This window comes from Tachypleus tridentatus, chromosome 6 (genome assembly GCF_004210375.1).
Source record: "Tachypleus tridentatus isolate NWPU-2018 chromosome 6, ASM421037v1, whole genome shotgun sequence".
NCBI classification, from domain to species: domain Eukaryota; kingdom Metazoa; phylum Arthropoda; class Merostomata; order Xiphosura; family Limulidae; genus Tachypleus; species Tachypleus tridentatus.
The window spans coordinates 45093106-45116163 of NC_134830.1; the positions used below are offsets into that span (position 1 = coordinate 45093106).

At 35.5% G+C, this 23058-nt stretch overlaps 1 protein-coding gene across 10 annotated transcripts in view; it reads right to left on the minus strand.

Annotated features, from left to right (window-relative positions):
• Positions 1-23058, minus strand: part of LOC143252370 (uncharacterized protein CG43867-like) — a 409800-nt gene that overhangs the window by 357970 nt on the left and 28772 nt on the right. For all 10 annotated transcript variants that reach the window (XR_013028962.1, XM_076504374.1, XM_076504375.1 and 7 more), the window contains exon 2: positions 14301-14535. Coding sequence is in view for 9 of the 10 variants with exons in the window: in XM_076504374.1 (XP_076360489.1) it covers positions 14301-14414 (114 nt within the window). In the remaining variant the exon portion in view is untranslated. The remainder of the gene's footprint in view (positions 1-14300; positions 14536-23058) is intronic.

Genomic DNA, 23058 nt, shown 5'->3' on the forward strand with positions numbered 1-23058 from the left:
GATACCCATAAGGAAAAAGGAAGAGATTAACAGACCCATTCATTAAGTCGCCAGGAGATTAGGGCGTTCGACTCGTAATCTGAGGGTGGCGGGTTCGAATCCCCGGTCATATCAACATCCTCGTTTTTTCAGCCATGGAGGCGTTACAATGCGACGATCAATTCCACTATTCGATGATAAAAGAGTAGCGGTGGGTGGTGATAACTAGCTACCTTTCCTCTAATCTTACACAGCTTCAAAAACAACCTTTCATTAAGTATATCAATAAATGACATTGGTATAAGTGAACACGGAATTTATGAAGCTATAAACTGCTGAGTACGGAACATCACAGATGACGGTTACAAGTTAAGTTGCTGGTATTCTTTCTTCTTGCAGGAGGAAATTATACATCAGAAAAGTTGCTCAGAAAACTAAAGAACTCCTTCAAAGGCTTAGAGATATAAACAGATATATCACTTCTTAGGTGCAGTAATGGATTTCTTAGCAGAGCGAAGATCTTAATAAACAGATTACCAGTGATGTGTTCTGAACAACAGGCAGACGACATAACAGGGATTTAGTGAAACTTTAAAGAACATCATTAAGTTTGAAACAAATATAAGTAGTAGTGAGGGCGTTTTGTAAATTAAGAATATATATGTTGATAAGATAGCTAGGAAGTACAGGAGATTGTAAAAAAATAATAAGTTAAATAACACTTAAAGATAAGTCCATACGAGTTAGACAAACACAATATATTTAATAATAAACTTAGTTGCCTGTTAAATGGTATTAGTAACAAAATGAAAGATTTCAGAACGCACAGTAAAATGTAAGAATGTTCTAAAACACGAATTAATACAACTTAGTTAGATGTCCAGGTGGTAATGGTGCTTGATCCACAATCTTAGGATCACGGGTTCGAATCTCCGTCTCACCAAAACTGCCTGCCTTTTCAGCCGTTTGAGCATTATAATATACAGTCAATCCCACTGTTCGTTGGTAAAAGAGTAGCCCAAAAGAGTAGGCAGTAGGTGGTTGTGACTAGTCGCCTTCCCTCTAGTCTTACACTGCTAAATTAGGGGCGACTAGGGAAGATAGCCCTGGTGTAGCTTTAACTATAGAATATATAAAATAAAATACTCCGAAGTCTTTGTTTAAATTCTGAAGACAAGAAGAAAAGAGGGCAAATGTTTAAGAATTGGACAAAAAAAAGACTGGTGATAATCAGCTACGGAAGCTTTATATATTCAGAAGTAGATTAAATCCCAGTTTGTATACAACTGCACAAATCTCTGCACCACCCTTAAAAAAAAACAGCAATAGAAACACCCGCTTGGCTAGACAAGTATAATCTCTCGTAAATGATCACTTTGACACGTGACCTTAGATTCGGGCGGTGATAAAACCAAGTTTGCAGTAGCCTACGTTCTGGTTGCAAAGACAATTACAAAACGCCTACATAAATGCTGTAAAATATGTTCAGCATTTGTAATTACTACTTGTACAAACTATTACACTTTGTTTGCACTGTACCTTCAGGGAAGGGAGCTGCATTACACCCCGAATTTGTAGAATTAACTGGCTGTTAACGTTGTATTTTCAGGCATGTTTACAACAATTGGAGAACATTATGTATTTTGCACTGGGATACTTGAAATATAAAGTGCAATGGAGATGATTAATAATTAGTTTCTCAATTTAGCATTTGAAAGAAAAAAATGTCAGCTAATAAATCAACATCAACTTAAAAGATAGTCCTGACACTACAAGTGCACTGATTAATCTGCATGTATTCTTGTATTTCCTGTAACACGCTCCAAGTCCCGGAGGAAACAGATTGAAACTCGGAAGTCAACGAGTCGCAAATGTTGATAGCTCACCATATTGGCGCCAGCCGTTGCTTTCGTATGCACTTCACCTGTAAAGTGAAAATGCAATGTCGTCACGCAATCCATCCTGGCACGTGCATGGAAACACCAAAACACCACGAAGTTGTTGATCGATATACCTTAAGTAAGCCTGAGACCAGCCGCTTTATTAAAACAGGCAAAGAAACAATATAATACCAGAACATTAAGCAGCAATGGTGACAAAAATAGCCATCCACATTTGGGTTTAAACTGATGTCAAACAGCCCATGAAGTTCCCCGAGTGGATCTATGATAAGCCAGAGGCAATAATCAATGGTTCTGCCAACCAATGAGATATACAGCTTCAGCCTCGCTTACTGTTGGCTCAGAAAACAAAATACAACACTTATAAGCTGGCAGTGAACGCTGAAGAACCGAATCAGTAACCAACCATAAATATCTGCTACGTACAAAAAAGCTATCAGCACATAAAACTCAAACGATTAAAGTCTTCCATAAATAAACAGCATTACAAAAATAACATCACAGCATAGGATATTGTAATCATAAGTGCTCTTATTCATTACCAGTAAATTACCTATGAAAATTAAAAGGATTTCAGGATGCAAAAAATGCTAAACACTTAACTTTAGGCATTCGTTTACATGTTCCTGTAAACGTGCAAGTAAATCTGCTTAGTCAATCCCAAAATCCCTTGTAAAACACTTTTGTCATACAACAGGGACCCCAGAAATGAATGTTTCGAATTGATTTATTTTGATTCTATACGTGTTAATGCCAAACTTAATGTAAATCACTGAAAACCCCAGAAAAATTTTGCTCCCCCCACTCCTGTTTGGTATCAAATTTTTGTATTGAAGCACCAATGTAATTTTTTAAAATTAAAACTAGTTATTTACCATGAACTATTCCTTACATGACGATACAAATTTACATGTAAATCCGTAGTTCCAGCTTTAAAATGCTCTTTCTCCCCCTAAAAGAACCTCCAAATCATGTTTAACAGTGCTCAGTATTTGATGATCTAGACGAAATGGTGTTGAATTGTTTAATCAAGGTTGGATGGTTGCTGTTTTCTCTGTGTGTGTGAGAGAGCAGTGGAGTCTGGTGGATTTGTTAGTCATTTTCCAGTTCTGCTTTATACTCCCAAATATTCACAAGTGTAACAAACATATTTCTTTGCCATAGTAAGTGGCAGCACAGCCACCACACGTAAAATTTGGTATCTACAATTATGCGTTCCCGAGTCGTGTGCAAGTACACGTGGTGGCTGTAATGGCACTTACATTGGCAAATTAATACGGCAATTACACCTCCGAACCTACAAATATGTGGAAGAATTATGCAGAACTGGCAAAGAGCTTCGAACTCCTTCAATCTTGGCAATTCGCATACATAACGAAAACAGCAACCATCCAACATTTATTAAAACTTTCAAAGTCATATCATCCAGATCATCAAATATTGAAGAAATTCTACACATTGTAAATCAACTCCTAACTCCACATAATAACACAACTTCACAAGAGTTCGGCTTGTACAATTCTGGAATAGTAAATGTAATGTCGTTGTAATATCCTATTTTATCCTTTTACTCTTTTTTAATTTCTTTGTTTGGAAAATGTTTTAAATTTAGAAATCTTATTATCTGGCATTTACTTTGTTTAATACAGCTTTCTGAACAGCTTAAATGTTCGTTACTGTCCCACACGTGACAAATGTTTATTGATGTTGTTGTTGTCATTGTTCTGTTTATTATTCGTCATTAATCTTTGATTCCCGTCAGACAAACCTATATCTTTATGATGTTACAAGAAGCAAACACAACTGCATTAAATTTCGCTAAAATGTTTTCGAAGGGTGTTAATTCAAGTAGGTTTTTACTAAAGATGCTGTTGTCAATAATGAACGGTTTGTTTGTTTTTCGTTAAGCCCAATGAGCTACCTATACTCTGCCCATCACGATTATCAAAACCCAGTTTCTACCAGTGAAAGTCCGAAGACACACTGATAACTAACAGAAACAGCCCCAGAATGCATTGACGTAATCTTCCCCAAAACTGCCAGAGTTCTCCCCAACCCCTAACGGCCAACAATACAAGTATTACGAGGTTTTGGGAAATAAATTTTCTGTCACCTCTACTTTGCTACGAGACTGACTTGAAGTTAATGAAATAACTGCGTATCAGCCAACTTTCGTCTACACACCACTCCAATATAACACATCGCACCATACGTATAATTCTGGATAACACCACTAACGAAGAATGTCTTGCAGTATGTGTTATACAAATTGATACTGAGATTTCCCTCCAAATTCCATCTGACTTAAATAAACAAGCTGAACCAGCAGTTACGTCTTAAGAGAGAGAATGAAGTACAAACGTATTATTATGCATATATACGAACCTAGAAAAAGAAATTGTCCTCTAACGGTCATTTAGAAAATCAAATATAACTGAAAAATTACCCATGTGTCTGTATATATGGCTCATTTCCTATACACAAGGTATCAGGAAATTATCGTAACAATGTCTCAGAAACACAAGTGAACAATTTTGTTAACATAAATTACAGACACTAAAAATGCGTGCGTGGGAGCGTGAGTATACGCAAGCGCGTGCATGCGTGTATCAAAGATATTTTGCATCCATTTCATTTTTTTCAACACCATATTTATGGATTTACACAATAAACGTTACTAACAGGCATTCTGCTAACCTAGCATCATCAGATGAGTTACATGAAACTAGAACATAAAAAATGTAAGTGATAGAAAGCATCATACGTAATATACCAGCCATTTGTAACGAACTATGATATTTTAAAAAATTATTTATTATAATGTAACAGTATAAAGTATTATTTAACTGGTTTGACATGCAGATATATAAATTTTGATCATACATAATGAACTAAAGTTACCGACCTATCAATTGTTACCTATCAATTAAATTCTAAAAATCCTCGTTTGGTGAAATCAAACAGAGCTACAGCAATTTTAGATTTTATATAATTGGTCGTTAAGTTACCAGCATTCTTTATAGATTATCAAAACTGTTATTTCTTCATGTCAATTTATTAGTTACCCCCCCCCTCCGATGACTCAGTGGTAACAGTTTACACTTACAATGCTTAAAATTGTTTTGATACTCTAGATGGACAAAGCACAAGTAGCCCATTGCGTAGTTTTGGGTTTCAACAATAAACAAACAAGTCAATTTCATAATATCTCAAAGCTAAAACAAACGTTCTGTTTAAACATTGGAGTTTGTTATATTTGTCCGATGATTCGATTTCGATGCTTACGACTTTGCCTTAAATTTATATTTATTTCTGTTCTGATCCTTCCGTGAAAATTCGCTACGATGCCAGTAAAGCAGCGTTAAACAAAAACAAAAAAAAAGAGAGAAAAAACGTTTACCCTGTAAATCCATAAAAACAGTGTCGAAAATTGTTTACAAAAGCACTCTTACACATTTTTAGCCAAAGTTAAATTTCCTTATTCGTGTTATTTCTTTCTAATCATTTATTCTTTGAATGTTCATAAAATAAGTCTCAATATTAAAACAAATACTGCAACTAAAATTAAAAGGTCATTTAACATTTATAGAGTCTAAATCTTAAGTGTGAATGCGATTAACCAAGAGTTGAACGACGGAAACATTAAATACTGAATCGAAATAACAGAACTTTCATACATTACTAGCTACCTCACCTGGATAGAATTAGTTATCTGGGATTTCACTATTCATAAAAACCAATACTCACAACAAAACAGTATCTAAATGTTTAAATTTTACGTCTTACCAAATCGGTATCAGAAACGAAACACCCTAAAGTAGATATTTCAACAGAGTCATAGCCAAGGCGGGTGATAAGGGGGTCTTGCCCCCTGATAAATCTAGGCATACTGATCACATATTATTTTTCAGCTTTAATACATAATAAACTCGTTTTGTATCATTGAATAAAAATAAACAAAACCTCTATAAACACTAAACGGAAAACCTACGTCAATGTATTTCAAGTTGTAGTTTTTCTACAGAGACGCCAGCTCAACCAGCTGTATTGTATAAAGAATACAGTCGGGTATTTGGTAGATTTTATTTAGTTTCGTGACGTAAATGTACAACGTAAACGATCACGTGCAATTCAACTACCACATGTAATAAGGATGTGGTAAACTATATTCACTTACCCACTTACATTTAAAACGTCACACAATTATTAAGAATTTTACTCGAGAAGTCTCTCGAAGAGCACGCAAGTACAGAGAGAAAAAAAGGACAAAGATATATTCGAATAAATACTCGGGAAATTTAGTTGTTTTTTGTTCAGGCTTTCAGTCTAGATGCATTATTTGAATAAATAAGAAATACAGATACGAAACCGAGGTCTAAGATAATAAAATTTTTTTTTTGTAATTTCATCTTACCCTAGTAGGTGACTATCGGATATATTTACATTTTTTATAATGTCGAACAACATATCACATCACAACAAGCACCACGTATGAAACCTCGTCTCCAAATGCGAGAAAAGTAATTTCATCAACTGAAGTAAAACATTGGCCACTAGACACTGTTAGAAAAACTTGTTTCAATAACTTCTTCCCCTCCTATAAACAAAGCTCTTCTTCTAGTCTATCAAGCTGTGGGTTATTGTAGTTGGTTATCAATTTGTAATGTTCCATAAAAACGTTACTACCAAATCTCCCACTATTCGAAATCCCATTTAACGAAGTGACATACAAACGTTTTTTTATCAACTGATTAAAAGATTAACACACAAGTAACGAAACGTTTTGAACACTGTAGCAATAAACTCCACCTTTGCCTTAAAGATTATCAATATTTTAACCACTCACACCGTCCAAGAACCACTTTCCAGTTGAAACATCTAGGTGCTTTGTAATATATGGTAAAGCTCTATACGTATCATAACAGCAAAATCATCACGCTATCTCTTGTAATATGAAATAACCGTTATTTTACGATTTATGGCACATTTACTTGACTGAAGTCTCCCACGTCAAGACATGTTTTACTGCTATGTATATTTTTGTGAATTCACAATTTGGAAAAAAAATTCAAGTTTATTTTCGTATTCTTCTTACATTAACAAAAACATACTCATGAAGAGTTAAACTGAAGTGCCTTTCTTTTCTTACTTAGTACTGACGTTTTGTCATTAACTCATTTTGTGCGTCAATCTTGGATGTGGCTCAGGAATAAGGGGGGGGCAAGAATGTAAAGATCCATCTATTGAACAGTGGATATTTGTCACTTAAGTACCATACAGAAACCTAAGCCAAAGATTACAAAGAGAAGTCTGTTTTGAAAGTAACGTTGTAACATTACATAGCCACGTCACCGCTGCCTGTCTCCACTTTAGATCTACTAATACCAGTTGTGTGCTCAAGTTTCGTCTGGTCGATTTATTCTATTCATACCATCCCAGCCTACAATGTCGATCGACCATACTAGCGGCTGTCAGCTTTTCTCACTTATATTTTCGGATTATTCTGCAAGATCAAAACAGCATAATGAGATAAAATGACAGGAACTATGGGACTCAACCTATTTTTATTCAAATATATAACCTATACATACATCACTCTTGCTGCAACAGTATCTCTAAGAGCAGCATGGTCTAGATAAGTAGACGTCTTCTGTACGCCACACGTCTTCCTGTGTTTACTATAGCAACTATGGCTTTTATATAGTGATAGCATTTAGGTGATATTTTGTTGTATACTTCTGGTTGAAAATGTGAAATTTTCAGTAAACGTTACCCATACACACAGATCCTTCAAACTAAACTGTACAAATCATCTCTAAATAGAGTGAACGATATTTACAGTGTTTGATTCATATGCGAACAAACACAACGGAACTATACGAACATAAGCAAAAGTCCTCGTCGTCAGTAACGAAATGTTGAAATTAATCAATCAATTTAAATTATTTAATGTACTGTTAAAATGTTAATTGTGTTCCACTCCTGGTTTCACTCAGAACCAAAGTTCTGAGCTACTTATACCACCCACTGCAAAAAGTAATTATTGGGCATTTCAGTTATGTTAATCGTCACCCAACAATAACATACAGTAAATCCACATTTTTATTCTTTAGGTTACGTTACATTTTGTAACATGAATGACAGCGTGAGTAATTACTAACAATTTAGTGTAAATTATCCTGGTTGTGAAGTGTAATTTCACACCAATATTATTCTTGCCTGTTCTACAATCATTTCAAAAGCGAATATTGACCTTTGTCTACGTGCGCAGCTTTTAAAACTGGAGACAGACAAATGATTGAACAGACACCACTGTTAGCAAAATATGCATGTGATGATAACGGATATTTGTTGCATCTCTCCACAAGAAAAATCACTTTATGATGATAATACGTGAACATTAGTAGTGACATTCATCACGTCTCTCCACATCAAAAGTCATCCTTTATGGCAGTTCACCTAGTTATTTCACAATATACGTGTATGCATCTCAAGATGGTTGATAGGGGTTTCTCGTCATCAGGAAATATATATGTATGTGTACATACATTTTACCACAGCTAAAGGAATAGATTTCATGAATATGCTGCTTCATATATGGTCATAAGTAAATTTACCAATACCGAAATAGTTTTTGTTGGAGGGCTCTTCTACCTGTGCATTCTTTACTGTAAAGGATAGAAAAGTAACAACAAATAAATAAAAAAATACTGGCACGAGAAATTTAACGGGAGAAACTGGATTCCCGCACAGTGAAAGAAGGAAGCAGATTTAACCTTATAATCAGAGGAATTTTAAATCCTCTTATTCTGATTTTTATAGATACGTCACTATGATGATGTTTTTTTTTATTTCTGACTGGCATTCATAACAAAGAGAGGGATTATGCAAATTTAACTTTGGAATTACATTCTAAAAGACACAATGAGAATGAAAAGAATATAATGCAACCATCGGGAGGACACTTCTCTCACAATGACATTCGCCTTCCAGCTCATCTGGAATTCGAGATATTAAGAAAAGATTTCATGATAACCTGCGCATACTCGCAGTCACGGATGGTATAATAAGAAAACAGAAATCTATGCAATACCCATAATAGATAGACTAATAGAGACTGTTCAATAACCTGTAAGAATCACGTGCTAACAGAGAGTGTGGGCGTAAAAATTGTTTGTTTTGAAGTTAAGCACAACGCTACGCAATGGGTTATCTGTGGTCTACTCACCACGGGCATCGAAACCCGAGTTTTAGCATTTTAAGTCTGCAGACATACCGCTGTACTACTGGGGACAGGGAGACGAAAAGAAAAAAAATTAGGAGGAAAAATGACGTCAATGTGGAACCCTCCGAAATAAAACTTCAGTAAATCGTACTATTAGCGCATCGAAAAAGACGAACAAACAGCTATACAAACGGATGATAACTGTAAGGGAAGATCAAAATCCCTACGCCTATACTCGGGTGTATGAAGGAGTTTATGAAGATATATTCCATGGATTAAGGAAGCTTATATTATCATTACATTAAATAACGAATGTGAATCGATGCTCATTAATTTGGATTAACCATGTAATGTAGATCCAGAGACTTGTTTGGTCATTATTCTAAATTCCACCTTGCATCGTCCATCATTTCAACCAAGTTTATGACGTTTTAACAACTATTTCTGGTAAAACAAGAATACAGCATCATAATACTAACCAACGTGCAAAGCCTAGCACCTGCATTGATCGAAAACGATTTACATAGTTCTGCGCAGTTGTTACTTCTTCCAAAGTCTTATACCCCTCTCACAGTATCAAAAGGAATGCCTAAGGATCTACAACGCTAGAATTCACGTTTTCATACCCGTGGTAGGGCAGAGCACAGATAGCCCATTGTGTAGATTTGTGCTTAATTACGAAAACAACCAAAATCTCATTTCATATATATTTTGCATTCTTTTTAATTAACAAGAAATAGTTTGTCTTTTGTATTACTCTTTACTCAAAAGAAATTTAATAGTGTCTTTCTTGAAAAAGAGCATTTAAAACTGAACAAGCCCCTCGCGTACAAATTATCTCGCTATTCAATGGTCAAAAAAGAACAGCGTATTGTTTGTTGAATATCGCGTAAAGCTACACAACAGCTATCTGCGCTAGCCCCCGGCCCCCTAATTTCGAAGTGATATACTAGAGGAAAGGTAGCTAATTAAAATCACCCACGACCAACTATTGGGTTACTACAGGGTGTCCCGAAAGTCACCGTACACTTATATATTTATTAACAGACATGTTTCAATATAGAATACAGAAGGTAAATATGAATGACAACTATAAACAATGTTGAAAGTGACCCCCGTTAGCATCAATACAGTCCTGGATCCTTATTATTTTGTTTCTAAACACCGCTATCCGTTGCTGGCTTGAAATAAGCTGAATAAAATATGATCACAAAAAACTGCACAATGACTTTCCGAACACCCTGTATTTTGCTGACGAAAAGTGGGATTGGTCGTGTTGTTAACGCTCCAAAGATTGAAAGACTGACATGTCAGATGAAGGGATTCACAGCCGCGAATTATATAAGCGCCAAGATCCAAGAACAAGATAAATAATAAAATTATTACTTAGAATTCTCTCTTTCGTTATTTCCACGAAAACGAAAAATGTGACCTTTTTTAATGTTTGAAAGCCAACATTAATTTTTGTTAAAAGTATGTATGAAACAACAGTTCACCTGACAAATTGTAGTGAAATTACATTTGTTAAAAGTATGTAAAAGCAGAAGCGATACAGGAAATGGCATTAACATGAATACACACCACAAGAGGAGGTGTTCTGCCTCTTCTCATTAGAGACAGCTGCTGAGCTTCAAATGGGCTGGCAGTCTTACTTGATACGCCTGATACATTCGTTAAACAATCGATAAGCCACAGGAGTCTTAAACGCTGTATGTAAAACTAATACACACGTGATTGTCTGGGATGGTATTTTAGTTACTCAACCAGCTGATATAACTAAATTGATTACATTGGTTTTGCCATTAAAAATCTAGAGAAAGAAAAATCTCATGTGTAACTCGATGGCTTCTAATCAATAAGTACATTTAACTAACTATATCATTTGGATCAAAATGTGGTAAATATTGCTGATATAAATAATGCCTTAAATAACGGACTTTTTTTTTTCATACGTTTAGAATCGTGTTAAGCACAAAGCAGCAAAACGGGCTATCTGTGCTCTGCCTGCTACATGTTGAAAGACATTTTCTAGCGTTATAAGCCTTCAAACCTACCGGTGTGTCACTGTAATGAAGGCTATGTTTAGAAAACTATATATCTGCGCCATATTTCTGATTGTTCGGCTAGGAATGACGCTTTTGTTCTATGTTTCCGCGTTTGTTTAGAAAACATCAAGAAATCAAGGCCAGGAACGAACTGTTTGTTCGTGATTAAACACAACTATACACAAGGGCTATCTGTGCTCTATCCACAAAGGGCATCGAAACCGGGATTCTAATGTTGTAAGTCGACAGACATTCCGCTATACCACTGGGGGGGGATGAGTGTCAACTATAGCATTTTTACTCCAGAGGGTCTGGTTTGGTTTGAAAATTTTCGCAAAGTTACATGAGGGCTACCTGCGCTAGCCGTCCCTAATTTAGCAATGATAGAGTAGAGGAAAGGCAGCTAGCTAGCTAGCTAACATTACCCACCGCCAAATCTTGGGTTTCTCTTCCCAACAAATAGTGAGATTGAAAACCATCATATAATAACCCCCCACGGCTGAAAGAGCAAGCATGTTCGGTGACGAGTATTCGAACCCGTGATATTCAGTTAGGCAAGCGATGATCAAACCCCACAATTTAGTCAGACAAGCGATAAACAAATCCCACACTCTTCAGTCAGACAATCAATGAACAAATCCCACTACTCAATCAGAAACCATGCAGCAGTATTTAGTCGGATTAACTGAATTTTTGATGGTATGTCTTACGAGACTGGAATGAACAAAGCCCATGATTCATGTACATATTCAAAATATTTCAAAGAATTTAAGAATTATTCTGTAAAATAACGGTTAAGGTTGCCATTCAACTGACACTTAATCGGTGCCTACGAGTGTTTACATTTTATAAAATTCCAAGTTCTTTGATAGGATTGGTTTGGTTTTTGAATTTCGTGCAAAGCTACTCGAGGGCTATCTGCGCTAGCCGTCCTTAATTTAACAGTGTACCAGTAGAGGGAAGGCAGGTAGTCATCACCACCCACCACCAACTCTAGAACTACTCGTTTCCCAACGTATAGTGGAATTTACCGTAACTTTATAACGCCGCTACAGCTGAAAGGGCGAGCATGTTTGGTATGACGGGGATTTGAACCCGTGACCTTCAGATTAGGAGTAGAGCGTCCTAACCACCTGGCCATACCGGACCTCTTAGATAGAAAGGGATACAAGGAAATGGTTAGTTTTTAATTAGAATCGAAACCAATGACACGTTTCTAAGTAAATATATTTAAAAGTTAATGAACTCGATCCATCAATCCATACAGATGATGTATGCTATGTTTATTATTTGTTAAAAGTGGCCCAAAGTGCAAGGTATATCCTATAAAATTATTCTATTGGTTAAATTACTAGTGAAAACGAAACTATTAACGTTTTATATTAAAGCACGACTTTTAAAAACGTATCAAAAGATTTCGTACAAGTTTACTAAGAAATAGATAGTATAATAGACAATCTTAATTCTCAGTTCTAAACAATAAATAAACGTTCTTTAAGCTATTACATTAAGCGACTTTAATATTCTAGAAAACTGAACGGATAAGTCAAGAAAAGTCTAAAATCTAATCTGATTTTGTTATACTTAATTAAATAATAAATCTCTAATAATGATATATTGAACATATAGAATGAGTGTTTCCTCCCCTAGCGTGCTCTTCTCATTTAGTTCAACAGATCAAATTGCATGCAATTAAAAATCCCGATTTGATTACTTTATTCAGAAAGGAGGGGGGTTAATTTTAAGTTATGTTATGATTTAAACCCCGTTTTAACTGTTGATTAGCTCTAGAATCATGTTCTGACCCACGGTTACAGAATAATGATTACAGAGACAAAAAAAAATAGCTGTCGTTTGATTATTCCGTATGAAATCCGTAACAACCGCCATAAATATTTGGTACGTGACCATCAGCACAATTTTTTTTTTTTTTTTATTAATACAGTCGTGATGGTTGAAAACAGGCAGAAACTGTACACACTTCTGGCGTGTATCAACAAATAGAAAGTTTAATGCAGTTCTCGATTACTCTGGATCACCGCGAGACAAGAAAAAACAATAGCCCGTCAAAAAATGCGAAACGTGTTCCTATTATAAAAGATATAAACTCGTTCAACTGCGGTTGTACTGAATTACATTGCTATGAATGAACGCCTTGAATGAAGTCAATACAAAAGTTGCACTTTTTCTTCCAACTAGGTAATCCGACCTTGAAATTTTCTTGTGCGTTACTAACCTACTCCCTAATAGTTGTTCGTTGAAAGAATACAAAGCTGTAAAAAAAAAAAGTATACTGCGCAACCCTAACATTAAAGTTTTAAGTTTAGGTTTCTTTCTACTATTCGAGAAAACCTACAGAAAGTTTATCTTCGCTAGCGGTCCCTAATTTTGATTTGATACACTAGAAGAGAGGGGGACAAATCAAAGGCACTTACAAAGTGCTCTTGGGCAACTCTAATCAAATAATACATTTGACTTTGATAGTTATAGAACAAAGAATGGAATACGACTATTTAACATTTCTAACAATAATGGGTCGTGAGCCATGGACCCTCGGATCCACAATCCAACACACTAACCCCACGCCCGACCTTATCAATTTTAAACCAAATAGTTTATCTTAATTATAAACAATGCAAACGAAGTTAGAGAAAGCAATATACATATTAATCAAGTAGCATGGTAGCCCTAAAAATCTTATATCTCAACATAACAAGTAAATTAAACGTATCTTGGATTAAACTGCAGAAAAATTAGTTCGTGTCATAAAGTGTTCATAACAGCAATGGACGTAAACTAGAAATTATGGGAAAAACGTATAAAGCCGTCAGTCCTAAGGACATTTTTTTAACTAACTGATTTTTCTTTAGGAATGTACGTTTCTCCGTCATTTCCTGGCGGCAGTCATGGCGAAACTGATAAGGACATTTTTAGTTTATTATTGTTTTCATAAGAAATGCAAGTAAATTTATGCTTTACTTCTTTCTCCTTATGAAAGCTTATTTGTCCATGATTATTTAAAGGTTTATTTGTCTGTATAAATCGAAGTGAGAAGAAATATGAATTATATTTGATAAAGATAAGTATATAAAATAATATAAATTGTTCTTCAGTCGCACTAGGTTTTATGTGAAAAAGAGTTAGTCTTACCTTTTCTTTCAGTAGACCTCGTATCCTAGTCGCCTGTTCACGAAAATGCTGTAACGACCTCTCAAGTTCATGGCATCTTTCCTGCCAATTGACTTCAGTGTCCTGCTGCCACATAATGATGATGATGACCCCACAACTCCTCCCTCAGGAGGAGAAAGAACTTTTACTCTCACAGTTGACGTAATTACACTGAAGAAGGAGCGTTCTGATTCACTGCCCACTGTAATCCTGTACCCTATCGAGAAGATAAACAACAAAAACAAACTTATAACTGTATAATACAAGGGATTTTCCCATAATACAATAACTAAGAAAGCGAGCAATTTGTTATGCGATTTTATCCGTCTTCAGCTGTTAACAAACTTGCACCTAATGCATTCTGAAATATAAGAAATTTAAGTGTAATAAATAAATTATCTCTGAATGAAAAAAGCTACTATCATGTTTACCATCCAGTTAGAAACTACGGTAGGTAGAACAAACTATCAGAAAACTTGAAGTTATGGAAGCTAATTTCTTTGATTTCGCGTCTTCTCGTAGTTTGGCCAGGTGGTGAAGCGTTCAGCTCGAAATCTGAAGGTCACAGGTTGAAATCCCTGAAACATTCATGGCCACTGCCATGTTTGAAGAACGATCACACGAGACACGAAAAGAAATAAAAGAAGAAAGAACAACTCTGACCATTTACAGCAGACTTCGTACTGGCAAACAAAAACTGGGGTGATACGAGCAGAAAAGCTCAACTCCATCACACAATCGATGTCTTCTAGGTTGTTGAAGCAGGCCTAGAATACCGCAACATCGATCACTCACTGCTACAGCTTCGTTACAGGTCTACCAAAGATATGGCCAGAATTTACATTGATAAAATACTGATTGAAAGTATCACCTCTCTGGCGATGCTTCGTCTTTACCACTAGTGACTCTAATTATGGCGAAGAGATAGATTTGCCGAGGTTCTGTATGGATTTCTGGTAAATGAACACAATACCATTTATCAGTATATTTGTAATTTCTCAAGAGTCTAGCTTGGTGTGTTTTGAATTTCGCCCAAAGCTACACGAGGGCTATCTACGCTGGCCGTCAGCAAAAGACTAGATGGAAGGCAGTAGGTCATCACCACCCACCGCCAACTCTTGGACTACTCTTTTACCAAGAAATGGAACGATTACCCATAAAATTATAACGCCTCTATAGCTGAAATGGCGAGCATGTTCAGTGGGGTTGGTATTCGAACCCGCGACCGTTGGATTACGAGTTGAACCACCAGGCCATGTCAAGCCCCTCACGTGTCTACACGAGTTACAAGGGTTCAACTAGCTCACATTATTACATCTGATTGGGTACTGCCAGATAGAGTTCAACAATGACAGCTGACGAGAAATTGATGTCAATCTTCCAATGGACCGAATCTATATAAGTAGTGTCGTGCCGTTCAACATGTGTAAGGAACCAGTAACCTTTGTAAAGCTGTGCATCTCAGAACAGGTGGTATGGGTATTAACACTTATTGATAAGGAGATAATAACGGTTCGGCCTTCCTAAGTCATCTTCAGGTTAAGAAAGAGAGAGTTTGCAAGTGACCACTGCCAGACACATGTATATCCTTTCTTAATCTGAAGATGACCTAGGATGGTCGAACCGTTATTATCTCCTTATCAATAAGTGTTAATACCCATACCAGTCGTTCCGAGATACATTTTTATTTCAAGTGGGTTTCTCGTCATCAATAATTACTTTGTAAAACAACTACTGAAGACATTTTGATATTCAACTATGCATTTCAGTTAATAATGGCTATAAAATGGTGTTCCAGCTTATAAAAGAGGAAAAATTGAAATTAAAGTTGGAAAAAAACATGCATTCATGCATGTGCAAAAACATTTTGGGGACGACTAGTTCGCAATGACTACAGCAATCAATGATTGGAGCCATCATACAATGAAGAAATGATACATTTTCATTTTATGTCTTATGTCCCATTATGCATATTTTGTGGACAAATTCACATCAAAGAAACACCAAAGTTGGTTTTCAATTGAAAATGTCAATAAACTTTCCGATCACTGAAGTGTACCTTAATAAATGCACTACTGTTGAACTAGCTACAGCAACTGTCCATTGATTCTTGATACAGATGCCAGTGATAATTACATTACCTATACTGAAGAATCTTCACCATTAACGCTCGACTGAATAAAATGCATGGTTGCACATTAGATAAGAATGACATGGAATACAACATGATTCAACATGATGCAAGGCATCAGACTTATTACTTATGGGCTTTCTTAGCAGCAGGCAAGAAATTTTCCTTTCACTGAACGTCTAAATCTGAGAGTTATCATACGGCAGTAGTAATTGCAGGTCATAGAGGTAGCGAGATATCAGATGAAAACCCCAGAAGAGTGTTGAAGCAATTAAAGAACCCATTGATATCCTGGGCATTACTTGCTGTAATGCAAGTTGAAATGTGAACATCACATGTGAAGCCTCCAAGATAGCTTTAGAACTTTATATCCAAGACCCCAATCTATTGATACACATCCCCAGCAACCAATTGGCAACCCTTATATAATTCACTACTGCCAAAACTAATTTCATCTTCACCGACCAAAACAACCTACAAATAAATAGCCTAAGTATGGGCAGTCCCACGTCACCAGTTCTATGCCAACATTTTTATGGCACAGATTGAATCTCAAGTGATTATTTCAGCCTTAGACCCACCATTCTACTGGTACGGATATGTTGACAACTGCTGCATTCACATCTACAGAAAACACATTTAGTTTTTTCAACCACATTAACTTCGTACACTCTAACATTAAGTTCAACTGTGAACAAGAAAAAACTAACCAAATAGTATTTCTCAATCTCAAAATCTCAAGAACCAATACACAATTCAAAACAGAAATCCACAGAAATATCAGCAATATTGGATTACACATTCCCTGGGACTCAGTACATGAAACAAAACAAAAACTCAACAGATTAAGAAACCAAATAAACACAGCCACAAAACTATGTTCACCTGACAAAATTAACGATAAAATCAACAAAATAAAACAACACTTCACAAACATCAACAAGTTTCCTCAAAAAACCGTTGAAAAAATTATATGCACACACCAAGATAACAACAAACAAACAAGCCCCAAGATACAACAAGCTACACTGCTGCACACCATATGTTCCTGACATCAGCGAAAAAATAACCAACATTTGGAAAAAAAAACAACTTATAACAAACCACAACATTCCAAAAAACACCAAATTTATTTAAAAACCACGTACAAAACTAAACTCCATACTATGTAAAAACTACACTGACAAACACATGACCAACATTATTTATAAAATACAATGTGATAACTGCCACGACTTCTATATTGAAGAAACAAGTAGAAAAATGGAAACTAGATTCAAAGAATACAAAAAAAAACAACTTCACACATTTTTGAACACTGCTAATCATAACCATAGAAAACACCCAGACACTAAGTAGGGAAATAAATATAAATAAACACAAAATCAAGAAATCCCTATTTATTCAGCAACTAAAACCAAAATTAAACCAATATAAATGAGCACCCTTATACCTGTACTAATTAATAACTTAATATCTAACTGCAACACCCCCTGCGATCCCGTATCCGTTTACACTCTCGTCCTTAAGACATGTGCCCAGCAACGGTCAGTTGCAAACTCTCTTTGTTAACCTGATGATGACCTAAGAAGGTCGAAACGTTGTTTCTACTTTATTTTAATAACAACTGTATTACCATACAAGTTGTCTTAAGCTACATTTTCATTTCAAGTGGGTTTCTCGTCATCACCAGAAACTCTATGCGAGTTTCATCATTTTATTTGTAATTTGATTTATAAAACACTGATGATTCATTCGAACACAGTTCAATGTACCACAAAAGTGGACTTAACAATCCCCAAATGGCACTATATTGTAGAGTAGCTTGGTGCAATGTGACATAAAAATGAGCTAAACAATTCACTATATTGGAGATCAGCTGATTAATCAATCCTGAGTGTAGTCAGCCATAAAGATTAGTTCTTCTAAGAACCCATTAGTGAAAACAAAGAATATATAACAATAAGTCAACCGTACTATATCCACCATTTACATTGTCGACGAGGTATTTCACCACATACTAAAACTCATAAGCCTAACTAGGATACCACAAATATAGCGGTGTTCCAGCTGCTACTTACTTCACCAATTTCACAAAAAACAGCTACAATAACTTGAATAAGTGAAGTGTAATTATTGTAAATTATATCAAAGTCACAAATCAGAATCGCATGTTTGCATTTTTATTATAACAAAGCGATATCGAGCTGTCTGCTCTGTCCACTGAGAGGATGTTTTTTTGAATTAAGCACAAAGCTACACAATGGGCGATCTGTGCTCTGCTCACAACGGGTATCGAAACCCGGTTTTTAGCGTTGTAAGTCCGCAGACATACCGCTGAGCCACTGGGGGCCCACTGAGAGGAATCGAGCCCCTTATTTTAGCGGGAGACCAAATCAGAATCACGGTAAAGATTAATAATATACTAGTTATTTTTATCATCAAATACTTATTCATTATAATAAGATTAAATTACTCTAAGTGGTCACACTATCTCCAGACTTACGTCATATACCGAATAAAAATAGCCAAGGCTCTCCCAGCTTATCAAAATATTGCGCTTCCAACGAGGTGCCATAAATCAATAGCATCCTTAAAGTTTTCTACCCAACATATAAAAGGTCCAAGTCGAATGGAAAAATTTGTAGATATTTTTCCAAATATACACACTGTTTATGTGTAATGTTCTTTCTTGTCTATATGTCAATGGTTTTATACCATTTTTTCCAAGCTACATATACTTATTTTATTTTACCTTTGTGTTTAATTTTTACCTAAAAATTAATTTTCCATACCGGTTTTCTTTGAAATATTTGTATGCAACCAGTTTTGATGTTGAAGTTGGTTTGATTTACTAGATAAATGTTATTTACTGTTCTTCCTTCCTCCACGAGCACAGCAGATTTACAACGCTAGAAACCGGGTTTCGATAACCACGGTAGACAGTGCACAGATAGTCCATTGTGTAGCTTTGTGCCCAACTACAAACAACGTATTTACTGTTCGCTGTTTGTTTAATTATATTTCTAAGTGTTCCGTTCAATGAGTTATATTCTAACTGTGTAACATGTTTAGCTTATAATATTTATTTATAGCCTGATTCTGTGTAATGTAATTTTTACACATTTTACTTTTCATAACTTTATAGTACGTATTATGAACCATGTTTTCGGTTTGAAATAGATCATACTTAAGTTTTTAAATCGTGAATTTTGAAGGGGGTTCCCCCTGCTCTTACCTGTTATATTAAGCATTGTGTCACATACAATGCTTATATGCTAAGTACGTTTTGATTACACACAAGTTACTATGCATTTTGACCCTATTTTAAATTGTTGTTGCCATCATCATAACTGCGCTCTCTGATCTGATTTCCCTCCAGTGGCACAGTAATATGTCTGCGGACTTACAAAGCTAGAAACCGTCGTGGACAAAGCACAGATAGCCCATTGTGTAGCTTTGTGCTTAACTTCAGACAAATATAACTGACCTGATTTTATTTGATACTGTATAGTCTCTACTGATTTAAGGAGTACTGCCTCCTGTTACGTTTCTGGAATGTGCTAAAGTTGTCTGTTTTACGTCTGGATTAATTCGAGTTACCTATCACTTTGTTCTTAACCAAATCCTGCTTTCATATTATGATTTTGTGGCTGAATTGCTTACCTTCGTTACCTTAACACAACTTGAATTTTGGAGTTAATTAACTCCACAATGAATAAATTTCAAATTTTGGATTTGAATTATGGCGATAAATTTTGGGTTATGTTTATGGCCTAATTCTTTAATAAGCAACTGTCTACTATACTATACTTTGTTTACTGCGATTTTAAATTGACCTTTTAACTTATTTGAATCCGTCTCTTAGGTTAATTTTAATTTGAACGATAAACTTCGAATTTTTAGTCAGGACTTTAGTTGTTACATTGTAACTGATCATAATTTTCCTATTATTTAATTACATTCTGTTTTTTTTACGAGTTTAATGCCGTGAGTTTTGTCGTCGTGTTATTGTTGCTTGGATTCTCGTTCGTCGCAACGGTCGTTTCTTTTCATATTATATAATTTTAATCATCTATTTCGTTTAGTTTACACAATGTATAGGAAAAGCTAATCAAAGGAATAGAAGAGTTTAACGTGTTAACATCGTTAAGTATATCCTAGTAAAATCTAGGATTTGCCGATTAATTGAGAAGAATAATTTAGTAACCTAATGCTATATGTTCTTCAAATACGATATAAATATAGGCTTATTGGGGTGAATGAAAAACAACATAAAACACACGTTGAATACACCATCCACCACAGACTCGTGTGGTTGTACTATTCCACGTAGTACAAACAATTTGTATAGTGTTTTTGTAAACAAAAAAAGTTATTTTACGTTCCATAAACACGTGCCTAGTAAAACAACTTTTTGTTTACATTAGATACATTAGCATACATCTGTATTTCACAGAGTAATGCTTAGAAGGTTCAGTATTAGTGTAGTTTAGTTTTAACATCATATACCAATTTTTCCACAAAACGTGTAAATGTTTAATTACAACACAATTCTCATACAGAACTGATACACACAAAATTATTTGCATTTCTATCATCATGCACAATCTTTAGCACATCACAAGTGATCAACTAACCGATAATAAAACAGGGCTTTAACAATATAAACAACTAACGTGCCCTCCAAGTATGAGTGGAACTTCGTACAAAAAAAAAAATGTATAGTGTTCTTGACTAAAAGAAAGAGGGGAGCTTTGAGTGACGTACAAGGTTACTTAAATTTGTCAAAGTCTCTATTTGTTTAACACAGCATAAACCACATGAATACTGACTTCCTAAGACTCTATACTCTCATGTTAGTTTAGCCCAATATACCATTTCCTGTACAGAAAACTAACATTTTAACTCGTTGGTACTTCATTTATCCCGGTGGTCAGCTATGGTCATTCTCTTTCGATTAAATGTAAGGCAGCCATAGAGGTTTGACGACAAAGATTGATACGTCAGACACCAAGCTTCAATACGACCTCTAAGGTCTGTCTTCTTCTGTGCCAACGACTTTAATTCTATATTATTATTATTCTAGTTAAAGAATACAATATCGATTAGTGTGGCTTACTAACTCGTTTGAATAAAACAAGATTTTGCACGTGTAGCAAGTACAATTTGACCTTGCGTTATTACACCTGAAAGGAACTCGTCCAACGTTTTACATAGCTGAAACTCGAGCATTTAGAACTTGGGCAATTTATGACGTAGTTGAAGCTTAGACATTTAGGAGTTGTCCAATGTATTACATAGCTGAGACTTGGATATTTAGGACTAGTGCATTGTAACACAAAGCTGAGGCTGGGGTAATTAGGAGAAAATTTTGTTCGGTTTATTAAGTCGCTTAGATTAAAATATTTCATATCTTCTTATACCTAATCGAAAGGTTCACATAACAGAACTTGATGGTCCCTGAATTAATGTTACCCAAAAAATACATGACGTCAGTCAGCATGTGTCGTGAACAATCCTTGAAAGGATTTCATCTGTACTACGTCATCAACCCCTAACGTTACATAATCGAGCAGCTGAGTTATTGTCCAATAGATACGTTTGTTTGTTTGTTTGCTTGCTTTTGAATTTCGCGCAAAGCTACATAAGGGATATCTGCGCTATTAACAGTGAAACACTAGATAAAAGGCAGCTAGCTATCACCACTCACCGCCAGATCTTAGACTACCCTTTTATCAACGTATAGTGGGATTGACTGTAACATTATAACGCCTCCACGGCTGAAAGGGCGAGCATGTTTGGTGGAACGGAGATTCGAATTCGCGACCCTCAGATTGTGAGTTAAGCGCCCTAACCACCTGGCCATGCCAAACCATGTCCAAAGAGAAGACCAGAATATGAAAGAACCTTTATTTATAGTTAGTAAATTTACGTATAAACGCTAATACGAACTTTTTTTTTAAAAGAAACATATTCGATTATTCATGTAAGTAAAGCTAATGAAATAAGCTTATACCAGACTTAATGTCTGTATTAAATTTGTGGTTATTAATACATACAAGTTATACATTCAACTAGCAATAACTGAATATTCTATCTTTAGAGGACAAATGATAAAAATAACAAAAAATATGTAATAACATTCAGAGCACATGAACAACTGATATTAAACCAACGTAGAGCAACGGCTAAATAAATTAAAAACTCCTTCAGAGCTGATCAAACCCACGCTACAAGAATAATTGTGTTCTCGCCGGAGGACAAAGACCCTCGCCCCTCATGGCCAAATAACATCGCCTCCGAACATGCAAGTTCCAGATACTTAAACGTACTTTACAAGGGACTGGGTTAATCTAATCTTAAAGTTTCTCCCTTCTAGCTGAAAAGCTTTCCATAGGCGAGAAAAAGCACGTGAAATATACTTAAGACACAATCCGTTACAAAACACTTTACCTTAATTCCTTCTTTGAGGCTTCAAACCACGTGTTGAGGCCAACATTAACAAAAATGTCGAAACCAACCGACATGCGGTAAAGGACATTTAAAAGAATCTGGAGTAATTGTATAACTTCAATAAGTCGAGACAGCAGTTACGTCTAAACGTAT